At 40.8% G+C, this 21789-nt stretch overlaps 1 protein-coding gene across 2 annotated transcripts in view; it reads left to right on the top strand.

Moving 5' to 3' along the window:
- Nucleotides 1-21789, top strand: part of LOC311034245 (uncharacterized protein) — a 53546-nt gene that overhangs the window by 24834 nt on the left and 6923 nt on the right. For both annotated transcript variants that reach the window (XM_084042072.1, XM_084042073.1), the window contains exons 4-6: nucleotides 19371-19496; nucleotides 20339-20365; nucleotides 21247-21786. In XM_084042072.1, the coding sequence (XP_083898198.1) occupies nucleotides 19371-19496; nucleotides 20339-20365; nucleotides 21247-21786 (693 nt within the window). The remainder of the gene's footprint in view (nucleotides 1-19370; nucleotides 19497-20338; nucleotides 20366-21246; nucleotides 21787-21789) is intronic.

A 21789-nucleotide genomic window follows, 5' to 3' on the forward strand; every position in this document is an offset into this window, starting at 1 on the left:
AGTTACCACAATGCATGCTGGGTAATTATTTTTAACCAATGGCTGAGCTACGGTGTGGCTGATCCATCTTTGAGATCATTGACAGTAACGGTTTCACAGTCATTGTTTTTAAGACACTTTTCATGTCTTACTTCTAAACAAAAGAGTAGATTAACTTACTGACCCCTACCAATATATATTTTCTAACTAACTTAATGCATCTTTTAAGATGTTACACAAGACAACACTGAACAACATCATACAAAAACATGTTCTAACTTGATACGACATACACAGCTTTAGTAAACAAGGATGTCAGGCTATCCTGCAATGCATGATGGGTAATTATTTTTTAACCAATGGGAGGGTCAGTAAAACACTGAGTGCATTGGATCGTAGTTTCTCACCAGCCTGCCAAGTAAGTATGACTTACCATAGCCAGGAATCTGGTTACGATGTCTCCCCCTGCCAGATAAGTATACATTGTCAATGAACTAGTTGATCAGCTATTTTAGAAACATTTTGAAAATAATGTGTCACCCACCTCTATTCCAGGAAAAAAATGTGGTTATTTTTGCACTTTTTTAAGCTTCATGTTTTGTCTGTCTTATGTCTTGTTTAGTGCTTTATGTGTTTTTGAATACGTTATTAACAGTTTGCAGAGACAAGCACGGGAGTGTACCGTATTGTGTTCATTCTATTGAACATGTAACATGTTCTATCTCCCATTAGGTCAAATATTTTGCATTATGTACAAGTTTCCAAATAACTTTCTTGAAACTAAGATTTGTATTACTTATTTTAAGTCACTGATTTGTAAAATACTACTAGTTTATCCTAGATTGTTTAAACTAAGTATATTGATATTATACAATAATAAAGTAATGTGTGCTAAATTGATGATTTAAACTGGAAATGAGCTCTTGAACTTTTAACGTGTTTTTAACATTTTAACCTCAGGGAAGCATAGCCAGGATTTGAAGTTACCTTGTAAACAGATGACAGGCTGGTCATTACTCAGCCATACACTCTTTTAATCCACTGTTTTCAAAAATCTAAATTATATTTTAAAAGTTTAGGTTAGCTAAAGCTTTTAAGATGTTACACAAGACAACACTGAACAACATCGGCATATAAAAAACATGTTCTAACTTGGCACTGCATATACAGCTTTAGCAAACAAGCTCCTTCCATCATGACACCGTGAACATCGATGAATAGATTATATGGTATACATAGTTTTTATTTACATGCTTATTTCTAAAAACATATACCACCATCAATCATATCCATGTACAACAAACATGAGCTTTCATCTAAATCAATCATTCTCTGTATAACATACACAACATTACGCATAGACCAATCATGTATACCTTGCTGGTACTTCAAGACACACATATCAATGATATATGTACACAGGATCATCACATAACATACTCCTTTTGAGTCTCCTTGTTTTTTATTATAAAAACTATCAACTACGGCCCTCACGTTTCTATCATTAATGATACGCTCATTTTGACCATAGTACCCTGATATTAGCTTTTTATATGTAGTATTCCTAGTTTTTACGTAATGAATATGACTTCTAAAAATATCATATCCCTCTGGTGGGTATACAATCTCACCGGGCTTTGTATATTGATCAATCACAGTATTCACAAGGGTTATAAGTCTATTGTAAATAGAACCCTCAATACTAGATGTCACCCCCATTATGATGAATATCAGTATGGAGATCTCGGAGGAGCCTTGCCCCCTATACGTACACACTCCAGCACAATCGGATGGACCTTATATGATACAATGGTGTCTCTTATGTCTCTCAGCTTCTCTATAATATACGGCTCAGAGATCTACTCACAAGCAATAGCGTCGGCCGCTCCTAGAATTCTATACATTGATACCTCTGTACCACGCAACTTCTTCAATGCTTTTCTAGCCAAAGATGTTTCAAAAAGGGCAGGCTAAATAAGCCACGGCTTCAGCCTACACCTTTTCGGTGCCACTTGTATAAGTGGATTCTAATGTATGTTTGTATTTTATTGTTTGTTTTTTAAATGGACCGAAATAAAGATTTACTACTACTAATGCATACTCTAGAACGGTACTCAATGATGGGCTAAACACCTTAGCACAGATATCCTCATAGCATCCCTCAAAATAAAAAGAGTCTTGTTAATTCATACAGGGATGGTATAATTGACTAGGATGATTGACTTTACATCTGTAGCAGTCTGCCTGTAGTTCCCTCCAGAATCACTGTCTCAGTAAGCCAACCTAGCACCCCTCTTAGTACGGTAATGTCCTCCGGGGGCACACGCTGATCCTTCTGGATTTCGTTATCAGAAACACCTATTGTCCGGGTACACATATCCTCTGCCTCTTTATTCTCTGTATTCGGCAACTTTCTGATCTGGAGTCAGATGCGCTACCGCTGTGTCACCGAGTCCCTATAAATTAAGTTTTACTCATCAACATAACATTTTCATGGCTATATCATATCATGCTTTAATAGAAAAGTGAATACCGCTTCACCCAACATGGATGTATTAGTAATGATAAATAATAATATCACAAAAATGTAAATTTCGTAATGTCTGTTGGAGATCAGCCAGCTGTTCTCCTTAGCTTGGAGCGTAAAGATCATTTCTCCTTCATTGAGTGGGCATGTATTGACATGTCTGAGTCTTGTATCAAGCCTGAGCCAACCAGAGGTCTACCGGGCGTATTGGGGGTGTGTCAAGGGGAGTCACTTTAGCCTATTGTGACCATTCAGGCCTATGCAATTGGAAAGCGGACCCCCCACGTCACTGAGGGAGTGGTCCTACAAAACGTATATATGCTGACCTTTGCAAGAGCTGCTAGGTAGAGAAAATGTCTCTAACTAGAGCTGAAAGCTAACCTGGAAACATCCCCGCCAGGACATCCTAAGAAAAATATCTTTAAAGTCACTTTCTAACATTGGATTATACTTCATGTTCACTGTTGAGTGGATACGCTGTGCTGCGGGGACGACGAACAGGGATCTTTTTACAGTTAATCTGGTGGACTGATTTTTGGATCTGGCAGTATCGCGCAACGTTGCATTACCTGTCGTAATCTGCCTATTGTTCATTTTTCTTCATTTCCTACATATTCGCTATGGCCTATGTATTGGGTAAGTGTTTAATTTCTCATTTCTATGTCTATCTTAATAAAATGTTACATGTGTGTAATCAGATGTGATCTTGATAGTTACATTTACACTTTCAATGTAAATGAATGTCGTAAAGAGTTGATGAAATACAATTATTTTAAATATAGTATAAAATAAAATACATTCCACCCAATACGTTCCATCCAATTTGATCTAATAGTTGTTGTTGTTTTTTGCTTTCTTTCCTATAGATCCTCTCTCTGTGCACTCCCTACCAGCAATGAGCTCTAAGGATCATTTTGTGACACCACCGAATGAGGATGCAATACGTTCCGATGGCTTCTACACATCAGGGAGCGTTAACGATGACACAAACATTTTGCAAAATCATGACTATGCCATGAATCTACGGGGCCAGAACCGTACAACTGTGACCAAGTCGCCACCATTACCCTCCTCGGAGGAGATGCCTGACGAAGAGGAGACTGGTTTGAGCGACGTTGAACCTTTAGATTTATCTTTGTCTCAGCGCTCATCATCATCCGCCCCTACCCCCCCCCCCCCCCCCCCCCCCACCTCATCCCTCCCCATCAAGTTCTGAGGAGCTTGGCACCCTCGTTCGTGAACAATTTATCATCCCCAAAGGTCTGGAGCATGTGCTATGTTATAGAAGAGAACCTGAACATAGAGTTTCTGTAAAAGATATAAAAAATGCAGCGATGGAGTGGGACCGTATAGCAGAAGAGTACGAGCAGGGGCGAAAGGAGATGTTACGCCGAGGGAGTGAGATGCGGGCTATCAAAATGATGTGTCACGAGTCAGAGGAGGAAGAGGAGGAAGCACGGTTGAAGGAGGAGGAAGAGGAGATGAGGATAGCTGATAGTGCACGGGAGGTGGCTAGAGAGAGGAAAGTGACCATGTCTGATCATGAGATGGAGCGTGGTGGATCCCTTACAGGTCATCAAATGCTAAAGCTTGGCATGAAAAGAAAGATGGACGTACTTTACGTTCCCTTAGCTGATAACGGTTGTATGCTGGTACAGGATGTTAGTTATGCCGTCACAGTATTCAACCGTAGACGGATGAAGAAGATGAAGGAGATGATGGATTTGTGAGTATGCAGAATGAACTCAAACGTTGTTTGACATTGTATATAGGACAGGACCAGTTACAAATGACCTTGTGACTTGGACCCATGAGGCTTCTAATTTGTTTGAAAAATTAAAAGCTGTTATAGCTATTTATTCAGTAAATAACTCTACATGTCTAATGTATTTAAAACCTATATTGCTTTAGGTGATAGATTATTTAGTCTTATATATATATATATATATATATATATATATATATATATATATATATATATATATATACACACTTTTCCAAATCATGAACAGGAATAGTGATAGTAACTACTAACTACTGACTTGATGTATTGAAAATAAAAAACATTCATTACAACATGTGTCTGTTATTATTTCTTTAAGGGTACACAATCTAGCTAAAAGCAACCTTATGAAGAACACCATCAATTGTACTCTTCTCGTTGTCTGACTAAAGTATCAATTAAATTGCGCTTTGTATCACATACTAACCCCAACCGTATGATATTGTTGTTTTATCAAGAAAGTGTACACAATCATAAATTCTACCCAAGTTACACATGGGGGCTTTTAAAAAGATGTTACAAATAACCAACAAAATAAATAATAAGCAAAAAGTATTTTTATTGTGATTACATGTTCAAGAATATATGTTCAATAATATCTGCTAAACTACACAAATAATGATGATCTATGAAAATCTAATAATTCTATAGCGCTGACCATGGTACTCTAGGTGGTGAGTTTCTCCAGAACGGAACGAGTTCGTTCATTATATTATGACGCTCCACATCATATCCCAGAGTATCAGCTGTGATATCTAGCCTCAGTTCATTTAAAATAACTTCACACACTCCTTGTACTCTGGATTCTGTAGTAACAATGCCCCGGGTTTCCAGTACATGCATGATTCCTGAAAGAAATCGTTCAGTCCATAGCATTTCAATAAATTCTTTAAAATGATTGAAGACATAGTAACGTGGCACTGGATATAGGGCATGTCCGTAGGTTACCCCTGGGGTAAAACAGTAACTGACTTTAAGATCCGTCTGATTACTTAGTACGACAGTTAACAGCTTATCAATGCATGTTTTTATAATGTCTAGAAAGACCACTCCGCACAGTCCATCCGGTTGATCCATAGTCAGGGTTGAATCCACTGGAGAGGGTGACAAAAACACTGGCGAGGTGATGAAGGAGAAGAGAAAAGACAAATAACAACTTTAAACACAAATATATCACACATTATAAAACTACCGATATTTGTATCAAACTATTTAGGATTAGTTCTTTTCTCAATTAATTACCTGTGTCAGAATCTGGTTCTGCTGCTGACGAGTTCCTCCAAAATGTAGCGAGATCGTTCAGCATATTGCGTTTTGCTTTGTATCCACCCATCACATGATCAGTATTAGCGGCCTCTTTGATTTTTACCCGAATGTCATCCGCCATCTTTAGATGATGAAGATAAGCTTCACAGATCCCCTGCACTCTGGATGGTATAGCAACAAACCTTTGAGATTCCAGTACGTGTATGATTCCTGATAGAAACCTGTCATTCCACAGTCTTTTCATTAATTCTTTAAAATGGTTGAAGACATAATATTTTGGTGGTGGGTCGAGACATCGATGTTGGGTCTGGCTAGGATGGTCTGTTTTACAACCATAGCAGGATTCTTTCATCTGATCAGTTATTACCAAATCCAGTAGCCTGACGATGCATACTTTTATAGTCATCAAAAAGCCTGTACTGCAAAGTCCATCAGGCTGATACAGAGTCAGAGACAAATTCAATGGAGAGGAGAACGGTATATCGCGGAAAAACACAGGTGATGGTGGAGGTGAATAGTATTCATCGCCTCGGTAACATTCATAGGGTGAGTCATCCCAGGGATCGTATGCTACAGTGTACACTGAAGGAGTTTTTTGGGTTGTTCTTTGAGCAGATCCCTCCATTTTTTTTTTGAATAAAGAAAATCGAGAGTGTCTTATATTGTGTAATAGGGTGAGGAGGAGGAGCTCCATTAGAGTGTAGGAGGGTGGGGTGGGGGTGGGTATAATAGTTGCTACTTTGACTCATCTGTTTTCCAACCCACGATCCAACAGATTTACAGGACAATTGTCCAGTAATTACTGTCTATTGGTATTACTAAGACCTACACACTGGTATTCCTATGCGGAGACCAATCCATGTGGAGAATATCATCAGGGTAAAACTGGAGGTTGCTATAAGTTACAAGTAACACCATCATACTTCTAGATTAGCTGACCGTTTATATATTTTATTAGAGCTATTATATCAAATATGAATCTAACTTGTCATTTTCAGCTAGCATTACAGGACTTCTAACTATATCAAATAATATAGTAAACAAAATCATTTTGAATTGAATTGTGCACATTAGACTCTAGCTATGAAAACATATTTAACTATGAAAAAGATTTGAGGTGTTTGATATTTTTTTTATTTCACAAGAAAACATGAAGATATATTACAAACACACACACACACACACACACACACACACACACACACACACACACACACACACACACACACACACACACACACACACACACACACACACACACTATATGTTAACGTACACACACTGCATGTGGGTTTTTAAACATGTTACAAATAACCATCAAAATAAAACATGACTATGTTACACTTGTGACTTTCAATACATTGTTTTACAGTATTACAGTTGTCCATTTAGAACAGCGTTGCTCCAGGTGGTTTGTCCATTGCGTACTCTATTGCGCCAGACCAGGTATCGTATATATTGTGGTAACATAAGTTACGTGGTTTATTCAGATTTACACGTCTTGGTTTCTTTGCAGAGAGAACGGGTAGTACACGATTGACTCCACTAAGGCGCTCCTCCAACAGGGCCATCTTTCGAATCTCTTTTGCTTTGATGAAAAAAACACTGATTAATTTCATCACATCCCGTAGCAGCCAGAAATCCCCTGCATGAAAGGCTAGGCGTATTGGAAAATACTTTTCTTTCTCCATAACAGTTTTAGGTCTTTCGCGAGTAGGGCCCTGAGACTGGAATCTCACCAACAACCATAAATATGTCCTTGAACAGTCAATAAGGAAGGCTTCACCCTCGGATAACCGGGTAGGGATTGACTTGTCCACTTTGACCATATCTGATGGTTTGATGTAGTCATCGGCGGCCCATCTCCCCCAGAGCAGATAATCAGTGAAATCCATAATGGCAGTCTTCAATCTTTCAAATTCAGATGCATAAACTCTAACATGATGCAATCCTTCTTCAAAGAATACTTCACCCTCTTCCATTGTATATAGTTCAACAAATGGAAAACGGGTGGATGGTGAAAAATAACACCGCAATTTCCGGTCATTAGACAGTTGCCATATCTTTTCATCCTCAGCCTCGTAAATCAAGTGGGTAGAGTACATCTTCTTCTTCTTCTTTTTTCAGCTATCGTCTCTCTAGTTCTGGGCTTTCTGAGTATTCTTAAAAGAAAAGGACCAGAGAGGAGAGTTTTTTAGCCAGGCAAACCGTTTTTTTTTTTTCATGAGCGCTGAGCGGCCACGGAGGTGGGCATATAGTATATGTTGTTGTTTTTTTTTGTAGGTCCACTCCCTCACTGAAGCCAGATCCAAAAATCAGTCCACCAGATTAACTGTAAAAAGATCCCTGTTCGTCGTCCCCGCAGCACAGCGTATCCACTCAACAGTGAACATGAAGTATAATCCAATGTTATAAAGTGACTTTAAAGATATTTTTCTTAGGATGTCCTGGCGGGGATGTTTCCAGGTTAGCTTTCAGCTCTAGTTAGAGACATTTTCTCTACCTAGCAGCTCTTGCAAAGGTCAGCATATATACGTTTTGTAGGACCACTCCCTCAGTGACGTGGGGGGCCCGCTTTCCAATTGCATAGGCCTGAATGGTCACAATAGGTTAAAGTGACTCCCCTTGACACACCCCCAATACGCCCGGTAGACCTCTGGTTGGCTCAGGCTTGATACAAGACTCAGACATGTCAATACATGCCCACTCAATGAAGGAGAAATGATCTTTACGCTCCAAGCTAAGGAGAACAGCTGGCTGATCTCCAACAGACATTACGAAATTTACATTTTTGTGATATTATTATTTATCATTACTAATACATCCATGTTGGGTGAAGCGGTATTCACTTTTCTATTAAAGCATGATATGATATAGCCATGAAAATGTTATGTTGATGAGTAAAACTTAATTTATAGGGACTCGGTGACACAGCGGTAGCGCATCTGACTCCAGATCAGAAAGTTGCCGAATACAGAGAATAAAGAGGCAGAGGATATGTGTACCCGGACAATAGGTGTTTCTGATAACGAAATCCAGAAGGATCAGCGTGTGCCCCCGGAGGACATTACCGTACTAAGAGGGGTGCTAGGTTGGCTTACTGAGACAGTGATTCTGGAGGGAACTACAGGCAGACTGCTACAGATGTAAAGTCAATCATCCTAGTCAATTATACCATCCCTGTATGAATTAACAAGACTCTTTTTATTTTGAGGGATGCTATGAGGATATCTGTGCTAAGGTGTTTAGCCCATCATTGAGTACCGTTCTAGAGTATGCATTAGTAGTAGTAAATCTTTATTTCGGTCCATTTAAAAAACAAACAATAAAATACAAACATACATTAGAATCCACTTATACAAGTGGCACCGAAAAGGTGTAGGCTGAAGCCGTGGCTTATTTAGCCTGCCCTTTTTGAAACATCTTTGGCTAGAAAAGCATTGAAGAAGTTGCGTGGTACAGAGGTATCAATGTATAGAATTCTAGGAGCGGCCGACGCTATTGCTTGTGAGTAGATCTCTGAGCCGTATATTATAGAGAAGCTGAGAGACATAAGAGACACCATTGTATCATATAAGGTCCATCCGATTGTGCTGGAGTGTGTACGTATAGGGGGCAAGGCTCCTCCGAGATCTCCATACTGATATTCATCATAATGGGGGTGACATCTAGTATTGAGGGTTCTATTTACAATAGACTTATAACCCTTGTGAATACTGTGATTGATCAATATACAAAGCCCGGTGAGATTGTATACCCACCAGAGGGATATGATATTTTTAGAAGTCATATTCATTACGTAAAAACTAGGAATACTACATATAAAAAGCTAATATCAGGGTACTATGGTCAAAATGAGCGTATCATTAATGATAGAAACGTGAGGGCCGTAGTTGATAGTTTTTATAATAAAAAACAAGGAGACTCAAAAGGAGTATGTTATGTGATGATCCTGTGTACATATATCATTGATATGTGTGTCTTGAAGTACCAGCAAGGTATACATGATTGGTCTATGCGTAATGTTGTGTATGTTATACAGAGAATGATTGATTTAGATGAAAGCTCATGTTTGTTGTACATGGATATGATTGATGGTGGTATATGTTTTTAGAAATAAGCATGTAAATAAAAACTATGTATACCATATAATCTATTCATCGATGTTCACGGTGTCATGATGGAAGGAGCTTGTTTGCTAAAGCTGTATATGCAGTGCCAAGTTAGAACATGTTTTTTATATGCCGATGTTGTTCAGTGTTGTCTTGTGTAACATCTTAAAAGCTTTAGCTAACCTAAACTTTTAAAATATAATTTAGATTTTTGAAAACAGTGGATTAAAAGAGTGTATGGCTGAGTAATGACCAGCCTGTCATCTGTTTACAAGGTAACTTCAAATCCTGGCTATGCTTCCCTGAGGTTAAAATGTTAAAAACACGTTAAAAGTTCAAGAGCTCATTTCCAGTTTAAATCATCAATTTAGCACACATTACTTTATTATTGTATAATATCAATATACTTAGTTTAAACAATCTAGGATAAACTAGTAGTATTTTACAAATCAGTGACTTAAAATAAGTAATACAAATCTTAGTTTCAAGAAAGTTATTTGGAAACTTGTACATAATGCAAAATATTTGACCTAATGGGAGATAGAACATGTTACATGTTCAATAGAATGAACACAATACGGTACACTCCCGTGCTTGTCTCTGCAAACTGTTAATAACGTATTCAAAAACACATAAAGCACTAAACAAGACATAAGACAGACAAAACATGAAGCTTAAAAAAGTGCAAAAATAACCACATTTTTTTCCTGGAATAGAGGTGGGTGACACATTATTTTCAAAATGTTTCTAAAATAGCTGATCAACTAGTTCATTGACAATGTATACTTATCTGGCAGGGGGAGACATCGTAACCAGATTCCTGGCTATGGTAAGTCATACTTACTTGGCAGGCTGGTGAGAAACTACGATCCAATGCACTCAGTGTTTTACTGACCCTCCCATTGGTTAAAAAATAATTACCCATCATGCATTGCAGGATAGCCTGACATCCTTGTTTACTAAAGCTGTGTATGTCGTATCAAGTTAGAACATGTTTTTGTATGATGTTGTTCAGTGTTGTCTTGTGTAACATCTTAAAAGATGCATTAAGTTAGTTAGAAAATATATATTGGTAGGGGTCAGTAAGTTAATCTACTCTTTTGTTTAGAAGTAAGACATGAAAAGTGTCTTAAAAACAATGACTGTGAAACCGTTACTGTCAATGATCTCAAAGATGGATCAGCCACACCGTAGCTCAGCCATTGGTTAAAAATAATTACCCAGCATGCATTGTGGTAACTTTTAAATAATTGTTTTTCTATGTCTGTATATGCAGTACTAAGTTAGAACATGCTTTATATGGTGTTATTGTTAGGGTTGTATTGTGTAATATCTTAAACGCTTTAGCTATCCTATACTTTAAAAAATGTTTATTTTTTATTTTTAAACCAGTGATGAAAAGGTTAGAGACTAGAACCACTTGCCAGCCTGTCTCCCGTCTAAGCGTAACCTTAGTCCTGTCATTACATTAATCATATTATGTTGGACTCCACTTTATAAAAAAGGTTGTAAATGTTTAACATGGTGATATTGGTTGTGGTTCTCTTGTTTAACATCTTAAAATATGCAGTAGGCTAAGTTAGTTAGAAAATATATATTGGTAGGGGTCAGTAAGTGAATCTACTCTTTTGTTTAGAAGTAAAAGATCCAAAGATGGATCAGCCACATCGAGGCTCAGCCATTGGCTAAAAAGAATTACCCAGCATGCACTGCAGAATGGCCTAACATCCTAGTTTTCTGAAGCTATGTATGTAGTAAATAGGTTATAAATGTTTAACATGGTGATAATTCCACAAATGTGGGAATTGTGTAAATGGGGAAATGTTATGAAAGATTACATTTTGAGAGTTATAATGTGAGCACTTTTATCCTGGAATAGTCCTTGGATGGGGGTGTACCAGAACCTCGGGGCATGTTTGTCAAAATCAAGCTTCTATCTTGTATTATATTATATTGCAGTCAATTATTTAAACAACCACTTGAAACCTTATAAACTCAAGTAACATTGTAACATTGGCATAGTTTTACAGTCTCAAGAGTTAAAAAGAACTATTAGGGGCCATTTTTTGTTAAAACTCAACCATTTTAGCTGGGGACCCCCTCGGGAATCCAACCATGGACCACTGGCAGGGGAGATATCATGCCGTGTGTGTACGTTAACATAGTAGTGTATGGCTGCCCTCCTCTCCCCGTCATCTATGTCACCGGGCTCCCCCTCCCATTGGCTAAAAATAATTACCCAGCATGCAGTGAGGGTAACTTTAAATACTTGCTTACTAAAAGCTATGTATATGCAGTAAAGAAAAGTTATAAATGTTTAATATGGTGTTATTGGTTAGGGGTGTCTTGTGTCACATGTAGGTTTAGCTAACCTAGACTTTTAAAAATATAATTTAGATTTTTATTTTAATCAAACCGTGTGTGACTAGACTAGACTAAAGAGCCACCTTGCCAGCCTGATAGTCACTCAATCTACCTTGATTCCTTCGCATTTGACCCCAGTTTAACTACAGGTGAGACAAACTGCATTTTTAAGGAACACTGTAAAAATAAAACCCTGCTACGGCACATGTTTCCAAAGTCATTATAAGTTTAGTTACGTATTATACCCTTTAAGGATACTTTATAAGAGAATGAAGCCTACTACTACATTGAAATAAGACTATGTGACGTTTAAGTCAAGTTACCTTTGTATAATATTACAGTCAATTATTTAAACAACCACTTGAAGCCTTCACTTGAAGTCTTAAAAAAAACTCAGATGACATTGTAGCAGTCAACTAGAATAAAATAAAACAAAAAACTCACTGGCTTTTCTCCCTTTCACCTTTGAATACACGTTACCCTGTCTGGGACACACCCCCACTCAGACAGGGTAATTGAATACACATTAGAATACACATTAACCCCCCTCCTACTTCCTCCCCTTCCCAGCAGGGGGCGCCAAACCCCCCTCCACTTCACCCTCCCACACAGTAGGGGGTCTCAGACATGTCGGGGCATGAACCAGACACGCCCCCTAATGATGACGTCACAAAACAAAATGGCGGATGCTAACACAATTAGCATTGTTAGCATGTTAGCTTAGCATTTAGCCACCCAAGTGTCCTTACATACTACTCTCTCCCTCTCTCGCTCTCTCTTTCCTCTCTCTCTCTCTCTCTCTCTCTCTCTCTCTCTCTCTCTCTCTGCCACTCTGTCACTGTCTGTCTGTCTGCCACTCTGTCACTGTCTGTCTGTCTGCCAGTCTGCCACTCTGTCACTGTCTGTCTGTCTGCCAGTCTGCCACTCTGTCACTGTCTGTCTGTCTGTCTGCCAGTCTGCCACTCTGTCACTCTGTCACAGTCTGTCTGTCTGCCAGTCTGCCACTCTGTCACTGTCTGTCTGTCTGCCAGTCTGCCAGTCTGCCACTCTGTCACTGTCTGTCTGTCTGCCAGTCTGCCACTCTGTCACAGTCTGTCTGTCTGCCAGTCTGCCACTCTGTCACTGTCTGTCTGTCTGCCAGTCTGCCACAGTCTGTCTGTCTGCCAGTCTGCCACTCTGTCACAGTCTGTCTGTCTGCCAGTCTGCCACTCTGTCACTGTCTGTCTGTCTGCCAGTCTGCCAGTCTGCCACTCTGTCACTGTCTGTCTGTCTGCCAGTCTGCCACTCTGTCACAGTCTGTCTGTCTGCCAGTCTGCCACTCTGTCACTGTCTGTCTGTCTGCCAGTCTGCCACAGTCTGTCTGTCTGCCAGTCTGCCACTCTGTCACTGTCTGTCTGTCTGCCAGTCTGCCACTCTGCCACTCTGTCACAGTCTGTCTGTCTGTCTGTCTGTCTGTCTGTCTGTCTGTCTGTCTGTCTGTCTGCCACTCTGTCACAGTCTGCCAGTCTGCCACTCTGTCACAGTCTGCCAGTCTGCCACTCTGTCACTGTCTGTCTGTCTGCCAGTCCGCCACAGTCTGTCTGTCTGCCAGTCTGCCAGTCTGCCACTCTGTCACAGTCTGCCAGTCTGCCAGTCTGCCACTCTGTCACTGTCTGTCTGTCTGCCAGTCTGCCACTCTGTCACAGTCTGCCAGTCTGCCACAGTCTGCCAGTCTGCCACTCTGTCACAGTCTGCCAGTCTGCCAGTCTGCCACTCTGTCACAGTCTGACACTCTGTCACAGTCTGCCAGTCTGCCAGTCTGTCACAGTCTGCCAGTCTGCCACTCTGTCACTGTCTGTCTGTCTGCCAGTCTGCCAGTCTGCCACAGTCTGTCTGTCTGCCAGTCTGCCACTCTGTCACAGTCTGCCAGTCTGCCAGTCTGCCAGTCTGCCACTCTGTCACTGTCTGTCTGTCTTCCAGTCTGCCAGTCTGCCACTCTGTCACAGTCTGTCTGTCTGTCTGTCTGTCTGTCTGTCTGCCAGTCTGCCACTCTGTCACAGTCTGCCAGTCTGCCACTCTGTCACAGTCTGCCAGTCTGCCACTCTGTCACAGTCTGCCAGTCTGCCACAGTCTGCCAGTCTGCCACTCTGTCACAGTCTGCCAGTCTGTCACAGTCTGCCAGTCTGCCACTCTGTCACAGTCTGCCAGTCTGCCAGTCTGCCACTCTGTCACAGTCTGCCACTCTGTCACAGTCTGCCAGTCTGCCAGTCTGTCACAGTCTGCCAGTCTGCCACTCTGTCACAGTCTGCCAGTCTGCCAGTCTGCCACTCTGTCACAGTCTGCCAGTCTGCCAGTCTGTCACAGTCTGCCAGTCTGCCACTCTGTCACTGTCTGTCTGTCTGCCAGTCTGCCACAGTCTGCCAGTCTGCCAGTCTGTCACAGTCTGCCACTCTGTCACTGTCTGTCTGTCTGCCAGTCTGCCACAGTCTGCCAGTCTTCCAGTCTGCCACAGTCTGTCTGTCTGCCAGTCTGCCAGTCTGCCACAGTCTGTCACAGTCTGCCAGTCTGCCAGTCTGCCAGTCTGCCACTCTGTCACAGTCTGCCAGTCTGTCAGGTTGCCAGTCTGCCACTCTGTCACAGTCTGCCAGTCTGTCACAGTCTGCCAGTCTGCCACTCTGTCACAGTCTGCCAGTCTGCCAGTCTGCCACTCTGCCAGTCTGCCAGTCTGTCACAGTCTGCCAGTCTGTCACAGTCTGTCCGCCAGTCTGTCAGTGTCTGTCTGCCACTCTGTCACTGTCTGTCTGTCACTCTGTCACTGTTCAGTCTGCCACTCTGCCAGTCTGCCAGTCTGTCAGTGTCTGTCTGCCACTCTGTCTCTCTCTCTGTCTCTCTCTCTGTCTCTGTCTCTGTCTCTCTCTCTCTCTCTCTCTCTCTCTCTCTCTCTCTCTCTCTCTCTCTCTCTCTCTCTCTCTCTCTCTCTCTCTCTCTCTCTCTCTCTTATTCTCCAAACCGCTCATTGCTGCTTGCAGCTATATTGTTTTGCTTGTTTTGCTTTTACCTGTACAGCACTTTGGTTGACCTGGTCATTTTTAAATGTGCTATATAAATAAACTTTGATTTGATTTGATTTGATTGAATACTTTATTAATATGTTGAAAATAGTACAGCAAGTGCATTTGTGAGCTATACTACAAGGATAACACAAAAAGCCCTGGGGGCTTGTTTCCATTGTGGTCCATTGTACTCAATCCATCATCAAGACATACAATACATATTCAATTCAATTCAATTCAATTTTATTAAAGTGTCAAATCACAACAAGTTGTCTCAAGACACTTTACATGTAGAGAAGAGACCCGACAATCCCACCCTGAACAAGCAATTTTTGCGACAGTGGCAACGAAAAACTCCCTCTTAACTGGAAGAAACGTCAGGCAGGTCCTAGGCTCTAGGGTGGCGGCCTTTTGCCTAGACCGAGTCGGGGGAAAGAGGAGAGAGAGAGAGAGAGAGAGAGAGAGAGAGAGAGAGAGAGAGACAGAGACAGAGACAGAGACAGAGACAGAGAGAGATACAGTGCAAGTAGTAACAGTAACAATAGTAGCACATATGATAGTGTAATATATGATATGATAGTATAATATAGTACAGCAATAATGTGTATGTAGTATATAATGGTATAATATAAGAATATTAAGATAATATACAGTATATATAGTATAGTGGTATAGTGCAGTGTAGTAGAAATCCACGGTCGTGCTCCATGGAAAGGCCCGGTCCGCAGTCACAGTCTTGAGCCGCAGCTGGGGGTCCGTATTGACAGTCCATGGACCTGCGACGTGGGAAATAAAAGAAACTCCGGGGAGCGGGTCCCCGGTTGTAGAATTAGTGGCAGGCCTTACTAGAGCGTGAATCCGTACAGGGTTAATTACGATTGTACCATTGGGACACAAACCCACACAACCAAAGGGAGAACGAGAAGAGAGAGGACGAGAGGAGAAGGGGGGGGCGGGGCAGGGGAGGGGAGAGAGGATAACTATAGGGTGACTGAGTCTATACACTTCGGCTATAGGCTTTATCATAGAGAAAGGTTTTTAGTCTAGTCTTAAATATGCAGAGTGTGTCTGCTTTGCGGACTGAGACTGGGAGAAGGTTCCACAGCTGAGGTGCCTGAAACTTAAATGCTCTGCCTCCTGTTCTAACTTTTTTGGGGTTTCCTGGAGCCGTAAGCATTTTTTCATACTGTGGGCGCAGTGGTGTTCTGGTTGGTTTATAGGGCTTGATGAGTTCTTTGAGATATATTGGTGCCTGTCCATTGAGGGCCTTGTATGTGAGGAGGAGAACTTTAAACTCGATTCTGTATTTAACCGGGAGCCAGTGCAAAGAGGCCAATGAAGGAGTGATATGATCTCTTCTTCTGGTTCCTGTCAGTATGCGCGCAGCGGCATTTTGGACAAGCTGCAGGCTATTTAGGGATTTACTTGGGCAGCCTGATAGTAAAGCGTTGCAATAGTCCAGCCTAGAAGTAACAAATGCGTGGACAAGTTTTTCTGCATCATTTTGGGACAGAATATGCCTAACTTTTGCAATATACATATATAATACAATACAATACATATCATAAACAAAACCAAGAGCAACAAAATACATATTTATAGAAACGAGTGGAGGGGTACTCTGTCCTCTACCCTGAGCCATCTCAGACTAGTAAAGTGAGCAGGGATTAGGTGAGTCGTAGGTGTAAGGTCTAGTAGTAGTCTGATTAGTTTGTTTTGAGAGTTCTGTTGTTGTGATGTTAGTCATAACTCGAACGCCGCTGAGTCGGCTCTGGCGGCCTTCGCTACGTTTGGCACGGTGACTCTATCGCCTGCCGCTTGCTCGCCGGTGCCTCTCGTTGCTCAAGTCCACAAGAGACGGCGCGCCTCCGTTATTGTAACATTTTTTTGCCCAACTAGAACTACTGCTGTAGTTTGTTCTCACTAAGTGGGCTGAGTGGTTGACAAAAACTATGCCTCACCTTAATACTAATAAAATAATTTACCACACATTTTAGATTACATACATAAACAATGGTGGTTGTGAGATTTGATCCCAAGGTGCAGGGATTGGAAGTCTAATGCTTAACGTTGCACGCCACGGAACCAGGTGGTTTTGGGAGTTATTTAAAGCGGTCCACTCATGTGAGAGGCAGTTTAAGGGACGCGGGAAGGGGGGTGCTGAGGGTGCTGCAGCACCCCTGGTGGTGGGGAAGAGAAAAAATTGAAAAATATTTGGATTTTTTTTTAGATTTTTTTTTTTTTGTAAATTAAACAAATATATATCATGTTTAAAGTCTATATACACACTTATATATTAAAACAATGATGTATTTAACTTTGGGGAATAAAATATTTGTTGAAAAAGGTGAAGAAATCGCGGGACACATGTCGCGCGCGTGCGGAGTCCCCCGCCAAGCCCAGCACCCCTTGGCATAAATGACTTCCAGCGTCCCTGGGCAGTTTTGCGTGCGTCACAGAAGGGGGGTGTCGCCAAGTTACTCGATCAGGTAGGAAAAAACACACGTCAAAATCACATTAAATGAGGGCACCCGCTAGAGTCCTCAGTGCTCTCCTGTTGATAAAAATAGATAAATGGAGCTCCTGCCCAAAAATCTACTTTTGTGATCACTTTTGCTGCCATTATTTTATCCAGAGTGACTTAGCATGCAGGACACATGGCTGTTAATGGAGACTGTGAAAAGACTCGAACGGCCAAGACAGTCAGAGATGCATTTAGGTTGTTTTTATTTCGCCCAACTCCTCCATCGAACTCCAGTGCAAAATGATTTACAAAATAGCAACAATAATAATGGCCAAAAATCAAAAATAGAGATGAGATATATAAGCACTTAAGGCAAACACTAATAAACAAGACCCAACTGGATAAGAACTCTCTTCAGGCTATAACCTTGATCAGCCTAGTGGCAGCGGTGGCCTAGTGGTTAGAGGGGCGGCCTTGATACCGGAAGGTCCCTAGTTCGATTCCCCAATTCATCACATCAATCATGAATCACCGCTGAATAGCCCTTGAGCAAGGCTTCCATGCAGGGTCCGGCTGGAAACAAGTTTCGTACTTAGTCCGACACCCTGGGTAGCAACAAACTTTGCTTTGCTTTACAAAAGGCCCTGTAGCTCTCCCTCAGGGATTTCACCTGTGTTCCTGCCAACACTTAACTAACTGATCAGTTTCTGAAGCCTCCATTTAAATAGGGAGTGGATCCTACCACAGGACACAGAACCAATAAGCAACCATTCTTCCAAATACTTCCATAAATACCCCCCAGAATAAAAGTAACCTAAGCATTCTTAAAGATGAGTTACAATTAAACAAGTATAACTTGGGGTGAAATCTCAATTTAAATAAATACTCCTAAAGCATATGAAACACCCCTCCTCCACAGCACTTGGCACCTTCCCAATCAAGGGGATTGCGACCAGCCGTGTAGGAGAGACAACAAGCAAACAATCAGTGAACATTTCATTATCAATACACAAGTTTAAAACCATTGCAGTCTTTGCATGTTATAGAAAGCCGTCAGATGTATATGTGTATATAGGGCACGGGTTGCCCCGTGACAGAGACCAGGCAGGAATCAAACCTGTGATCTTTGGACCACAGGACAGTGGATGGAACCATTTACGTAACACCACTGTTGATTTGATTGAGTGCTATATAATGTACTTCACATTCACCCATCCACACACACATTAACACCCTGACAGCAGAGGAAACCATGCAAGGTACCAAGCTGCTCATCAGGAGCAGTTAGGGGTTCAGTGTCTTGCTCAAGGACACTTTGACACTAACACAGCTATAGGAGGAGCCGAGAATTGGACCTGGAACCTTCGGATTCCAAGACAGCCGCTCTACGCCCCCGCTCTACCTTCCCTTTTCCGCTTCTTCCAAGAGATCCTTTAGGACCTTCTTGGCCTTTGCTGCTGTGAAGCCGAATGTCCATCAGGAAGCGATTGGTTGAGAGGTCAACATAGCCGGGGCAGCTAACTTCCACTGGATAGGTTGTTGCTCCAGACTTTCTCTTGGCATTCTGCCACTAAATCAACATACCGTGCCTTTTTCCTCTCATACGCTTCCTGAATGTTCTGCTCCCACGGGACCGTCAACTCGACTAACATGACTCGCTTCTCAGTTGTCGACCACAGGACGATGTCTGGTCTCAGTGTGGTGAGGCATTGTATAATGTTATAACAGTTGTGTCATGACTCACATAGGACCACAATGGAAACAAGCCATATGGGTTCAATCAATCAATCAATTAATCAATCAATCAATAAATCAACAATCAATCAAACTCACTGTGTTTCAGAGAGTGACATTCCCACAGAGAGAGGATCAACTGGATCAGTGATTGCAGGGATTATTATACCAATCATCATCATCTTAGTGGCAGCAGGACTGGGATATTTCTACTGGAAGAAGAAGAAGCACCCTGGTGAGTATTGAACTGATTATTTATCAAATCTATAGTTGATAAATCTCTGTATATATAATGATAATACATCTATATTAATATAAATCATACATCTATGTATCGATAATGATAAATCTTTATGAATATAAATATACATCTATGTATCGATAATGATACATCTATATTAATATAAATCATACATCTATGTATCGATAATGATACATCTATATTAATATAAATCATACATCTATGTATCGATAATGATAAATCTTTATTAATATAAATCATACATCTATGTATCTATAATGATAACAATGATAAATACTAGGGGTGTGCCGATACACTCATTTCACGAAACGATACGATACGATATTGGCCTCACAACTTCGATACGATTTCGATACGATACGCACTTTATTATGAAAATATATGGGGGAGAAAAAAAGCAAATGCAAACAAATAATTCTGTTTTTGCATTATTCAGACATGCAAACTTTTTGAAGCCGTTTTGAATCCAAATAGGGCAATAGTTTGACACCTGACCCGAAAAAACAACATGTTGTCACCCTTTTCACCTCGGGGCTGTTTGCATGCCTGATTATTATGATTGTTTAAAAAAATAAAATAAAATCAAAACAAAACAATATTTATTTTTTCCAAAACGATACATATCGTCACGAAAACGTATCGCGATATATTGCGGGACGATATATCGGCACACCCCTAATAAATACATCTATGTATCTATAATGATAACAATGATAAATACATCTATGTATCTATAATGATAACAATGATAAGATCAAAATGATTATAGTGTCTCCACACTGACCAATCACTGTCTCACATCTCTGCTTTGACAGGATACGAAACCACCAGCATACATCAAGGTAGGTGTGTGTGTGTGTGTGTGTGTGTGTGTGTGTGTGTGTGTGTGTGTGTGTGTGTGTGTGTGTGTGTGTGTGTGTGTGTGTGTTGTATTGTTTCAATAATCATATGAGCACCAGTGTTAATTGCAAATATGGCCCATTTTTATTATAATTATAGGCTAGTGTATATCACATTAAGTTCTAAACTGCTTAAAATGTGGAGTCAGGAAATCCATGTGATTGTGTGTGTTTCTATTGAACTTTTTACAGTGAGTTGTCCTGGATGTATTTGAATGCATCTTCTCCAATACATCAATAACATAATGAATACAAAGAAAAACAAATGGCGCTTCTAGAGTAAAACGTTAGTGTGAAGCCCTGCATAGTGCATAAATAAAACCATTATGTCATCTAAAGCACTCTACTGTCAAACTGTAAGAGCAAAGGGCATGAAGCCTCACATCACCAGGCTGTCTTTGATTGATTGATTGATTGATTGATTGATTGAATACTTTATTAACAAGATTATTAACTGTACAGTACAGTACAGTCAAAGGTTAATACCATTTTCGGTTTTCTGATCAAGTCTGGAGCGGAAATAACTTTACGTCATCAGGTGGCCCGAACCAACCACCTCCTAAATGTGTTTAGTTTGGTATAATCGTTTGGTTTATTTTGGTATAATAACAGTTTGGCATTTATGTCCATCTTTTGTTCTAACTCGTAGCTCGACTAGCGAGACTAAACTGATTGATTCACATTATGTGGGGAACAAAAACAATGTGACGCCAACTGGAACCTGTTGTGGAAGAGAGAGAATGAAGAATTGCAACTAAATGTCTTTTAGTAGATTCATATCTATATATAATCAGAATTCTATGTTTCCATGTCTACTATTACAGAGGATCAGACGGGTGCCACCATTTCCAGTACATCACCAATACCACGGAAATGGGATTCAACCAATGGAAGTAAAAAATGGATGAAGCTGTTGGAGAAGCTTGCAAACATTGATGACTCAAAAAATAAAGTTACCAAAGTTGGAAGCCTTGTGTTTGTGAAAGATGATGAATTCCGCATCGCAAAGGGTAATGGAATTGAGGTGTACTTGGGGTTAAGAGACGACGGCACTGAAGTTGCAGTGAAGAGAATGCTTGTCTCCAACTATACAGACTTGCAGAATGACAGATTTTCACATCTTCTAGAGCTTGCCGATCCTTCTATTGTACGATATGTTGAATTTGCACAGGTTTCGGACTTTGGTTACATTGCTATTCAGTTGTGTGAATACAACCTGGATGAATACATGGCTGAAAAGAACCTCTCTGAACAGAGTAGGAAACAGCTTGCTGCATATCAGTTCCTCCAGAGCTTACGTGTTCTTCATTCTCAGAATCCTCCAATTCCCCACCGGGATATCAAGCCCCAGAATGTCTTGATTGGTA

The sequence above is a fragment of the Gymnoscopelus microlampas genome (assembly GCF_963454915.1).
Source record: "Gymnoscopelus microlampas genome assembly, chromosome: 18".
Taxonomy (NCBI): Eukaryota; Metazoa; Chordata; class Actinopteri; order Myctophiformes; family Myctophidae; genus Gymnoscopelus; species Gymnoscopelus microlampas.